At 55.9% G+C, this 11175-nt stretch overlaps 1 protein-coding gene across 1 annotated transcript; it reads right to left on the reverse strand.

Moving 5' to 3' along the window:
- Nucleotides 1–3009: 3009 nt before the first annotated feature.
- On the reverse strand, nt 3010–6889 carry IRF2BPL (interferon regulatory factor 2 binding protein like). Its single transcript, XM_085225380.1, has one exon. The coding sequence runs from the start codon at nt 5977–5979 to the stop codon at nt 3754–3756; it is 2226 nt and encodes a 741-aa protein (XP_085081506.1). The 5' UTR covers nt 5980–6889; the 3' UTR covers nt 3010–3753.
- Between the last annotated feature and the right edge of the window lie 4286 nt (nt 6890–11175).

An 11175-nucleotide genomic window follows, 5' to 3' on the forward strand; every position in this document is an offset into this window, starting at 1 on the left:
GCTGCTAATGCACAACACAAGCCATCCTGCTATGAATGGAGAATGGCTGCATACCACGAAAAAAAAAAAAAAAAAGAAAGAAAATGGCAAGAACTAGAGGAGAGGGAAGCTGCGAGGCAACTACTGCATAGTAAGCTGGGAACCTGAGAGCTAGGAGGAGACAAAGCCCATTCCCTCGAGGGGAAGAAAAACTCAGTTCTCAAGAAACGTAAAGAAGCAAAGACAGCCCTTTTTCCAGTGACTGCTGCAGAGCTGTGCTGGCAGCCAGCCTGTTTGAAAAGATCACAGCTTCAAAACAATGTCAGTCCTGACCAGTTTGGAGCTCAAACGCTGAAGGAGGGGAGAGGAAGAGCACGCTTAGATGCACAGCACTGCTAAGCAAACAGAAACGATAACAAGGTTTGTACTGAAGGACGCTCCTGATGGAGCTGTGTAGTATTTCCCCCAAAAGGACATAACATCTCCTTGCTGCACAAACACTTCTATCTCCAACTCGCACAGAGCTGCCAACACTTACAAAACAAACACCCAGTGCCACACGTGTTCTAGCCCATTTCTTAGAAATTAAGGCTACGAGGCTATTAAAAGTAATGTCAAGAATAAACTCACTGGAAAAAAAAAAAACCAAAAACCAAAAAACAAAAAAACCACCTTGGGAAAATAAACCATTTAAATACTTCCCCATTGCGAGAAGGAATGAGAGCACAACAAATGACCACCTGGACAAATAAATTTTGTACACGATGTATTTGAGCAAACATTTAGCTTTACCTTAAATACTGCAAAATAAGGGGGGGAGGGGAGCATGGAAGCACTGCTGCAAAACTCAGACATCTGCTGAAGCTCTGGCCGTGAGCCCCATGCGGCAGCTCCCCTTTCTCCTCCTCAAAACATGGCTACAGCCTGTTTGTCAGCTGTGGGCATCTCCAGAATGTGAAAAACCTATGGAGTGCGTTCGCTGGCTAATGTGCCACGACTGGCTGCTTAATGAGCCAGAGTGAAGGAAAAGGTCACGTGGTTCCAAAAAACCTCCATACAACAAATGTCCTGGAGCGATCGTTAACTTTAATTAACTGCAGTATTACAATTCACTTCAAGCTTATTTTCCAACTCTGTCCACTGCCCCTTCCCCTTCCTTTGCCTGTTATAAATCAAACGGATGGGCCTTGTAAATGGACCTACATTTCGAAAACTGGGGCTGAAAAAAGCTTTCCAAGAATGCTCCTCATTTCAAGAAATTCACTACACGAAGCTCTTCACAACCCCAACCACCAGTGACTGATTTCAAGATCACGAGAGCATATCTCCATAAATCTGGGAATTCACCCTTCTAGGACACAGCTAAGTGTCAAATAGTTGTACTTCTTTTACTGCCCACTGCAATTCATGCATGAATATAACTTCTCTCCTGGTTAAGTTTAAACAACTTGTTCCCTGTGTATGCTTCTTTTCTCTGTCAGTCATTAACCCACAGCTCTAATCCCCCCGTCTCTTGCTTTGGATATGTACTGCCGTGTGGTAACTGCGAGTTTTAAAAGAATTTAAAATAAAATCAGTACAAATCCATACTCTAAAAAACATGCCTGTTGCATCCAATAATTAACTCAAAATATTCTTTCTCTGTATTATTCACTGAATGTGCTACAAAAGAACTGCAGGTTTTGAGATTTGAAAGCATCAGTGTATAAAATTGCCAAAAAATAATAATATACATGTATACAGAAGTCACAAATGCTGCGATGCCAAAGAACGAATCTCAAGATATCACCACCAGTATACAAGGAGCAGGTATCCACAGGAGAGAGCAAAGATGTGCGTGCACGCACACTAAGCACAGTCTCTCTCAAGGCTTCTGCCATCACAGTTACACTTTCCACCAGGAACACATGTGAAAAACATCTTACAAAGAGCAATTGGATACCGAATGCCATTCAGACGTTTGAAAAGAATCTCTGCATGTAATTGTGGTGGGGTTTTATTTTTGTTTTGTAGGAAGAGGAATCCTTAACATTCAATAAAACTCAGAGCTCATCACCTCTGACACTATTGCAGTTGGAAGATCTCTGTGTTCTGTTGGTCAAACTGCAAAGGGTTTCTGCAGGGCCGCTCGGGTTTTGGTTTGGGTTTTTCTCTCTCCTCCATTTGCCTCGCTGGAAAGGACAAAGTTCACATTAGGTTTGTTTGCATTTTCTAGCTAGTGTGAAGGCCCGTGTATTTGCTTTGCCTATTGATCACCTACCAGGTATTGCAGTTTCCATAAAATGCCAACGTCACATAAAATAGTTAATGATACAAAGAATTGCATGCGATCCTTGCCAGAAGGAAAGCAGTTCAATCCAGCACTTCAAGGGAAGCTTCCTCACCTGAAAGCACACCAAGCACGGCTCACGTCACCAACTCCACGAGCAAAAGCCACTGCCCAAGGGGGTGGCAGCCCCCCGGCCGCAGCACCGGCCACAGGAGCTGCACGTTCCCACCGCCCCTCTGGTGCCGTGCCACAGCTCTGCTCTACCGAGGGCCCACGGTGACCGCCAAACTGCCACGACTTTTAAAAACAGCCCAAAGTATGGAGCACGTGATGCTGCTGCTTTTGTGAAAGAAAGCTTCCTTTCAAGTCTGACGCCTTCCTAAATTGCACGGCAATGGATGCATCCTGTATTGCAAACAAGGCTTGCAGCTGGAGAGCTGGGGGTGGGGGGAGAAGGGAGGAGGAAATGAGATGCAGAAACAGTAAATAGAAAATGCTTAGTCAGCAACATGTTCCTGCAACGTTAAAGGTGAAATGTAAATAGGCACGGTGCCAAGATTCAGATGAATTCGATAACACCGTCAACATCACCACCATCACCATCATCATCTCCCGGCGTGTGCGTGGAAGTGTGCGGACAGCAGCACCACCAGCGCGGCCATCTGCAGCTCTCCCATCATGGAGACTTTTAACTGGGCACACACGGCACGGCACGCGCACTGCCTGAGCTCTGCGAAGAACACCACTCGCTACTCGAGGAGTATTAATATCAATTGAATTTATTACAATTTACTAAGCTCCAAGGCACATTACAGTGTTCTGTTAACTACAGAAATGTATAAAGGACAAACAGAGCATGTTTTCATGTACAGCATTTTGCTCTACTGTTCAAAAGCATCCGTGCATCAATAAAAGCAAAAACAAAAAACACATGAAGATTAAAAACGTTCAGATCAATAGAAACAAACTGAAACATTTTCCTTACAAACTTGCAACAAAAAAAACGCCCTCCCCCCAGAGCCACCCCACCGTTTGCAAACAAAAAAACAAAAACAGAAAAAAGAAAGTGAAGGACTAACACTCAGGGCTCGTAAAACAGAAGCTGTCACCATTTTTTGTAGCAATTTTTTAGGCATCAACACTGGCCTTGGCAAAAAAAAAAAAAAAAAAATTTTTTTTTGTTGTTTTTCTTCTTTCTGTCAGAGAAGTGCATACATTTACAAAAATACACACCAGCAGCAGGTAATCGCTAAGGGCTATTAACTTGGTACCTAGCCAACACACTGCCAAAGAAATGAGAACAGGTATTATGTAGTAACCAAACAATATTATATTCTGTTTAACAAAAACCAGCTCTATCCTTCAAATGAAGAAGAGTACATACCTTTGTTTCAAAATATAGAAACATACGACGAAAATAATGTCTATACATAAGACTAACTTTTGCAGTTCGTTATATTCACAATTCTACATCTTCAGGAGCCTGAAGGGATGGGATTTCCTACTCAAGGGTCTCTCTCCTTTTTCACTTTAACGTCCCCGGCTAGGATGGTAGCGATCTCGCCCTGCATAAACGCCCAAGGCACATTGGAACCTACGAGGGGGCATTTCTCTCCGCTGGGGCAGTAGACCTCGCCGGTCGCCCCCTGGGCCTTGATGCTCTCTCTGGAACAGGGGAAGCAGAACTTGTGGCTGGGCACCGAGGGGCACTGAACAAAGTGGGTGTCCTCCAAGCGTTCGTGGCAAATGGTGCAGCACAGGGGCCCGCTGTTGGCCATGGGGGAGTCCGGAATGTTTTGGGGGTGCACCTGGTCCATGGCGGGGTGGGCGCTGGGGGGAGGAGGGGCCACTTGCAGGTTCATGTCCCCGTTGCGGGAGGCCAGGCGGCGCTGGCCCGGCACGGAGGCCGGTGACACGGGGCTGCTGCTGTTCCTGCGGGTAGAGGTGGTGGAGTGCACCGAGCTGCCGTCCTTGGGCGAGTGGGCATTGCCCAGCGTGTCGGCCACCGACATGAGCGCGGCCATGGGGGACTGTCCGTTCTGGGGGGCGGACTCGGGCGGCGTGGTCCTGTTGGAGTGGGGCCCGAGGGGCGGCGGTGGCGGCGGCGGGGGGCCCCCACCGTGCACCGCCCCGAAGCCCCCGGCCGACATGGTGAGCTTGAGCGCTTCGCTCTGACTGGCCATCCACTGCTGCCGCTGCTGCTCGTCGCTCAGCTTCAGGGCCCCCTCGGCCGAGTCCGATGGCTCGGGGGACGCCTTCCTCTTGCGCATGGCCCCGCTCCCGCTGCCGCCGCCGCCGCCCGGGCCCCGGGAGGCTGCGGCCGCGCCCTGCGTCCCGCCGGCGCCGGCCCCCGGCCGCGGGAGGCTCACCAGCGCCGTGGGCAGCATGGGGCAGCTGGCGTCCAGGTAGGGCTGCGGCAGCATGTCGGCGCCCACCAGCTCCTTGAAAAAGCGCACGGACTCAGGCAGCAGGTCCCCTAGCAACCGCCAGTCGCCGGAGCCGTGCTTCTTCTCGTACTCCAGGTACTTGAAGCCCGAGGAGAGGCCGCGGCCGAAGTCCTTCATGCAGTCCTGGTACATCTGCTTGGCCACGCCGGAGGCGCTGGAGAAGACCGTGCCAGAGCCGCTGGGATACTCGATGAAGAGCTTCAGCTCATAGTCCATGCCCGGCTTGGAGACGGCGTCGAAGGCGAAGACGCGGCCGAGCAGGGCGTGATCCTTCTTGAAGCGCACCTCGTAGGGCGTGCAGCCGGCCAGCGTCAGCAGCGTGTCCCGCACGATCTTGGGTTTGCTGGCCCACTCCTCGGCCCGGTTCCGCAGGCTCTCGCTCAGCTCAGCCAGCGCCTCAGCGTTGCGCTGCTTCTCCTTCAGCTCGCGCTCCTGGTCGCTGCTGGACACCGAGCCCGGCCGCTTGCCGCAGCCCTCCGCGGCCGGGCCGCCGCCTCCCCCGGCGCCGCCGCCGCCACCGCACGCGCCCCCCTGGGAGGAGGCGGAGGGCGCCGAGGGGCCGCCGCCGCCGCGGCCGCTCAGGCCCCCGTGCGGCGGAGGCAGCGCCACGCCGGAGGCGGCGGGCCCGTTGAGCAGGGTCTGCGGCAGCAGGTTGGGGGGAACGTTGAGCTGCGCGCCCGCCGCCCCCGGGGGCAGGCCGGACACCAGCCCGCCGTGCGCGCCGCGGCGGGAGGAGGAGGAGGACGACGAGGAGTTGGGGCTCTGGCGGTTGAGCTCCGGCGGGCCGTCCTCCGGAGCCTTGGGGAAGCCGTTGGGCCCCCCGAGCCCGTTGGGCAGGCGGGCGGCGTGGCCGCCGCCCAGGCTGCCCGGAGGAGGCGGGTACTCGAAGCGGCCGCGCTGCTCGGCCGCCGCCGCGCTCAGCCCGTAGCGTTCCAGGCCGGACTGGGAGAGCCCCGAGGCCGCCTTGGAGGACGCGTCCACATGGTTGAGCTGCTGCTGGGCCGCCGCCGCCGCCGCCGCCGCCTCCTTGGCCGATAGCGGCACCGCCTTGACGCCGACGGGCGGCGGGGGACCCGGGGAGCGGCCGTCCTGGAAGCAACCGTGCGCCCGCTTCAGCTGCCGCGCCGTCTCTATAACGAACTCGATACGGTCGGCGCCCTCGTAGTTGACGCAGCCGCGGCAGACGGGCTCCGTGAAGTCCCAGATCATGGCCCAGGGCATGCGGGGAAGGTCGCACAAGTAGCACGACTGCCGCCGGGACGACGACACCTGCGCGGCGGACATGGTGCCGCTGGCCGGGGAGCCGACGCCGCCGCTGTCGGGGCCGCCTCGCTCTTCCCCCGCGGGCCGGAGCTGGAAGGAGCGTCCGTAGCCGCTCCGGGCGCCGCTCACGGCCGGGGCTCGCCCGCTGTTAGCCGGGGACGGCCGCCGCCGCCCGCTCCCGGCGCTGCTGCCCCGGCGGGGAGGGGTTCGGCGTCTGCCGCTGCCGCGGGGGGCTGGGCGGGGGTCGCCTTCTCGCCGCGTCTGTTTCCCGGCGCTCTCTGCCTCTCCGCCGCTGCTCCTCCTCCGGGAGGAGGCGGAGGTGCTCGGAGGAAGACGAGGAGGGGGGGGTCACCTTCCACCCGCCGCGGCTGTCCGCCGAGCTCGCGCTCCGTTCCCTACGCGCCGATCCAAGCCGATACGAGCCGATCCGTCCCGCCGACGAGGAGCACCCGGACGGAGCGCCGCGACTTCCCCGAGCGGCGGCGAAGCGGCAGCAGCGTGGCGAGCGGCGCCGCCTGCTCCTCACTCACATCCTCGCCGCTGTCTCGCAGTCCGAGCGCGCTGCCGCGCGCCGCCGCCGTGCCCGCGCGCCCCCTCCTCCGCGCCGCGCCGCGCTCCCCCCGCGCCGCCCCTCCTCCTCCGCGCGCCCGGCTTGGCTCAGCATGGCTCAGCCCTGCCCGGCTCGGCGCGGGGCGGGGCGGCGCGCCCGGGCGGGGCCCCGCGTCACGACCCGGCTCCGCGCCTCGCTCCCCCGCCGCCTTCCTCCGCCCGCGCCGCGCATCCACTTGTTGCGCGTAGCACGCATGCCCGGCGCCCTGCCCGGCCGCGGGGTACGGCGGCGGGTAGCGCCTCTCCGCGCCGCGGACGCGTGCGTGTGCGCCGCTCCCGGGCCGCGCCTTCTCAGTTCTCTCCCGTTTGCCGGGAGTGAGGCCGCGAGCGTCCCGCGCACTGCCGGAGGGGTCCCGCGTGCCCAGGCGGCGCCGGGTGTCCGACCCCGCGGCCGCAACGGGCGGCCCCGCGGTGCCGCGCAGGGCGGGGCGGGGCGGCGGGCGAGGGAGCGCCGAGATCCTCCCGCGCTCACGCGGAGAGGAGGAAGAAGAGGAGGAGGAGGAGGGGGATTCCCCCGCGCCGCCGGAACGCGCGGCTGTTTTCCCGTTTACCCCTTTAACCGGCTGCCGATGCTTGCGTAACGCCGCCACAGGGCAGAGCGCTCGCATCGACTTCGCTCCACGCAAACAAGCGGAACGCTCGCTTCGGTGGGGTGAAAGCGAAACACAAACGGGGCCGGCCCTTCCTTGCGGCTCCGTGGGCGGAGCGGCGCGGCGGACGCCGGCGTAGCGCGGAGCGGCGCCGCTCGTGCCGAGAGCACCGTTGCGTCACGGGCGCGCCCTGCGGCTCGCGCGGGGCACGGCGCCGCCCGCCGCGTCAGCGCGCCCCGGGAGCCTCCGCCGCGCCGCGCCGGGCGGCCGTGCTGCTGTGCTGCTGCGCTGCTGTACTGCTGTGCTGCTGCAGCCGGGCCGCGCCACCGTCTTTGTGGGGCTGCGCATCGCCGCGGGCGGGGAGGGCGCGGACAGCCGGACACAAACGCGTGCGGGCGCACGCTCGCGTACGCGCGGCCGCTTACTGGCCCCTGAGAACCGAGCGCAAAGCTGCCTCGTGCCCGGCTAATAACGTTCCACGACTCACGTGACGAAAAGTTGTTCCTTTAAATAATTCCTTTCGTATCGCCACTGCGTCTCATTTCCATTTTTAGTTATCTGAAGCGTTTTATATGCGTCCAGTTATAATCTATGAAGCCGGCAAACGAATTTGAAACGTGTGCGAGAGGAGCCGTTTTAAAGGAGAAGCTCAATACGACGCGCACACGGAGCTGGCGGCGCAGATACCGTTCCGTGGGGAGCTCGGCTCTAACGCAGCGCAGCGGGGAGCTGTGCGCCCGCAGCCTCCCGCACACAAGGACAGGACGCGCTCCCAGGCGCAGGACGGGCTCCCGGCCGGGGGCTCGGGGCGCCTCACCGGCACCGGCGCCCCGCCATGCGGAGCCGCCCCACGCCCCCGCTCCCCCGAACCCTGCAAAAGGGTCCTTATTTGGCGGCGCCCACCTCCGAGGAGCGGTCCGCCCTCCCCGCTGCCTTTATGGGGGTGTAAATAATAATCGCCTTAGATATAATCTGGCCTCGGAAAACCATTTGCAGGTGCTGTCAACTCCCTCTATAGTTCGTGAACAGAAAAAGAGCTGAGATTAGCATCTGTGACCCGAGCAAACTGCCTTTACTTTTACTTGCGGGATACACAGTCCTGAAAATATGTTTGTTTTTCCGTAATGATTAAACCTGATTTAAACTTTGGTCATGGGCACGCACCGTGCCATTACGCAAGTGGCACTTAAAGATGAAGTGTCGGCGCAGCAACAATGTGGCCTGCAGCGGTGGCGATCTCTGAAAGCCGATTGATGAAGAGAGAGCCGCAATGCAAATGCAAATAAATGGCACACCGTGGCACCTTCACGGGGAACGAGTTGCCAGGATCGATCTTCTTTGTTAGAAGAGAATAGATTGAACGGTGGCAATGTCACAGAGCTGCGGTGCGTGGCGGCTCCGTTCCTGCGAGGGCTGCGCTGCGCTGCTCACCTGGTGCCCTCCGCACCCTTCAGCGCTGGCGGTGGGGCCGGGGCAGCCGCATGGGCCTGGCGGGCTTTGTGCTGAACGTGGTGAAGTGTTTGTTTAGCTCTGAAATAATCCAGGAATTAATATTGCGTTTGGAGGAGGAAAAGAGGAAGCCCCAACAATGAAGCCATTCAGGTGCCCGATGTGGCTAGATGAAAGCAAGCAAACAAAAAATAGCATAAGGGGACAGTGATGTGTTTAATAAAAGGGAGGGGAGCACCAGGAGAGACCGGGCGGCAGTTGCGAACAACCGCTCTGCAATTGCTTTTTTAAGCGAGTCAGCACTTTGCGTGCAGTACTGGGACTCTGCACGTCGCCCATTGCTCCCAGCCCGTCAACAGTCCCCATGGACAGGAACGCAGTTCTCACTGTCAGAAGTAATGTCTAACTCCTTCCTTTCATGCTAGGATAAACGCTGCCATCCAAGAATCCTTTTCCCTTTATGCCCCTTACCTGCTGTATTCCATACTGCACACACACGCACATCTGCGTAATGCCAAAACACCAAGTGAGCCTTGGATTTGAATGGAGGAATCAAAGTGATCGTAAGAAACATGGGGTGTGCAGACTGGACAACACCTTTCTTAATGCAGCTGCTAGGAAGTAGAGGGTGCACTGCAACATGAAGGAAGAAGGGACACATTCCATGTGCCTGCCTGAGCCCCAGGTCTGCCAGGTTCTACTCTTGTGCCACCAAAGCACTGGGATCGCTATTGATTTTGGCACTGGAATATTGCTGATTATTGATCAGCAGTCCAATGTTAATTATGCGGAATATAGGACAGCCCCAGCGTTTGCAAGCAGCAATAATTAGGAGCCCATGATCTCAGCAGTCTGGGAAAGAATGCTCCAAATGCTCCCAGCCTGGGAACGCACTTAACTCTTCCCTGCTCGTGGTGCAAAGCTCTGGCACTGAATGGTGAGGCAGTTGCAGCAGCTGCTCGGGATGGAGGCGCTCAGCCGCAGAAAGGGCTCTTCCCTCCATGGTCAGAGCAGCGGCTGCAGCTGGGAAAAAAACGGGCCAGAAGGAAAGGGCGCTCCTGAGAGTGTGATTGACATGGATTTACCTCAGTATAGCAAATAAAATCAAATCCTCACAATCAAATGACTGGCTCCAAAACAATGTAGAGATTAGCAATGAACAGAGCTTGTAGGTATAGGGAACGCATTCAGCAAGTCAAAACACAAACACTTCAGGTAGAAGCTGCAGAATTTTGTCAAATTCAAAGTTGAGCAACACTGTCTTCTATTAGAAGCTGCCACAAAGTGTCAAAACACCTGGTTACAAAGAACAGGAGTGTAATTACATGTTTCTGTTTATCATTTCAGTTCTCATCTCATTATAATTCTGTATTTTCCTACCATCCTTCAGGTAGCAAGCCTTGTTGACATACACAGAGCCTACTGCTTCCCTCCTCCCTCCCTTCCTCCCTCCCTCCTTCATTCCATCCTTCCTGTGTTTTTCTTACTCTCCAGCCTGCAGCACTCAGACGTGTCCAAACAGCCGCTGCCCAAAGCGCTGCCCACTTTGGTGGTGCGTTTCCACATTTCTGCTCCCCGTGCCGCTCACACCACCCACAGCTGTCCTGCTCTGTGCCAGCCCCTGATGCCAGGCAGCTTTGTGGCCCCACGCCACACAAATGTCCCATTTTTGCCCCGGGAAGTAGTTACAGTGTGAGACCCAGCCCAAATGGATTTTCATTCAGCTGACTTTATGGTTTTTAAACCCATCTGCGAGCCCAGATTTCCATACGTTAACTAACCTTTGCCAAATCTTACGGTGCAAAATAAGACACCTATAATGAATTCTGCTAACTCTGCAAGAGACTCGGCACTGTGTAGCATATTTTATGCTTGGATACATAGAGACTGGGTCCTCTCCGCTGCTTTTATTTTTGCTTTATCCCTGGCCTGTTTTCATCTTACATCCTGTGGACGTAGTAAACAATCAACAATAATGAATCAACTGAATCGGTACATTTTTTTCAAGCTATTCCCACCGAGAGCCACTTGCACTTTCATGACAGCTAAGAATCTGCCAAACATTAGCTTAGTTACCAGTAAGACAGCCCCCCTCCCTTCACCCCATACACAGATTGTTTATCAAAACGTTCTGCCAAGAAAAATATCCCTGCTTTTGGCCTCCGCCAGTGATTAATAACACTTGAGAACTGAACAAAACTTTACTGTGTTTTCCAAAAATGGGGGAGGTGGGAAGAGGAGAGGCAAATTAAAAGAGAAAAGAAGGGGGGGAGAAAGAAGAAAGGAAGAAGAAAGCAAGCAACAAAGCAAGAGGGAAAAGAAAAAAAGGAAGAGGAAAAGGAAAAGGAAGAGGAAGAGGAAAAGGAAAAGGAAAAGGAAAAGGAAAAGGAAAAGGAAAAGGAAAAGGAAAAGGAAAAGGAAAAGGAAGGAAGGGAGGTAGGAAGGAAAAGACACCACACACTCTTCAGGTATTTCACATGGCACAAGCTGCTTTTTCTCTGTAACCAGGCCGTATAAAGAGACCTGAACCACTTTTTCTCTAAGACCACATTGTAAATGCTGATTAACA

This window comes from Meleagris gallopavo, chromosome 5, assembly GCF_905368555.1.
Source record: "Meleagris gallopavo chromosome 5, MGAL_WU_HG_1.1, whole genome shotgun sequence".
Taxonomy (NCBI): domain Eukaryota; kingdom Metazoa; phylum Chordata; class Aves; order Galliformes; family Phasianidae; genus Meleagris; species Meleagris gallopavo.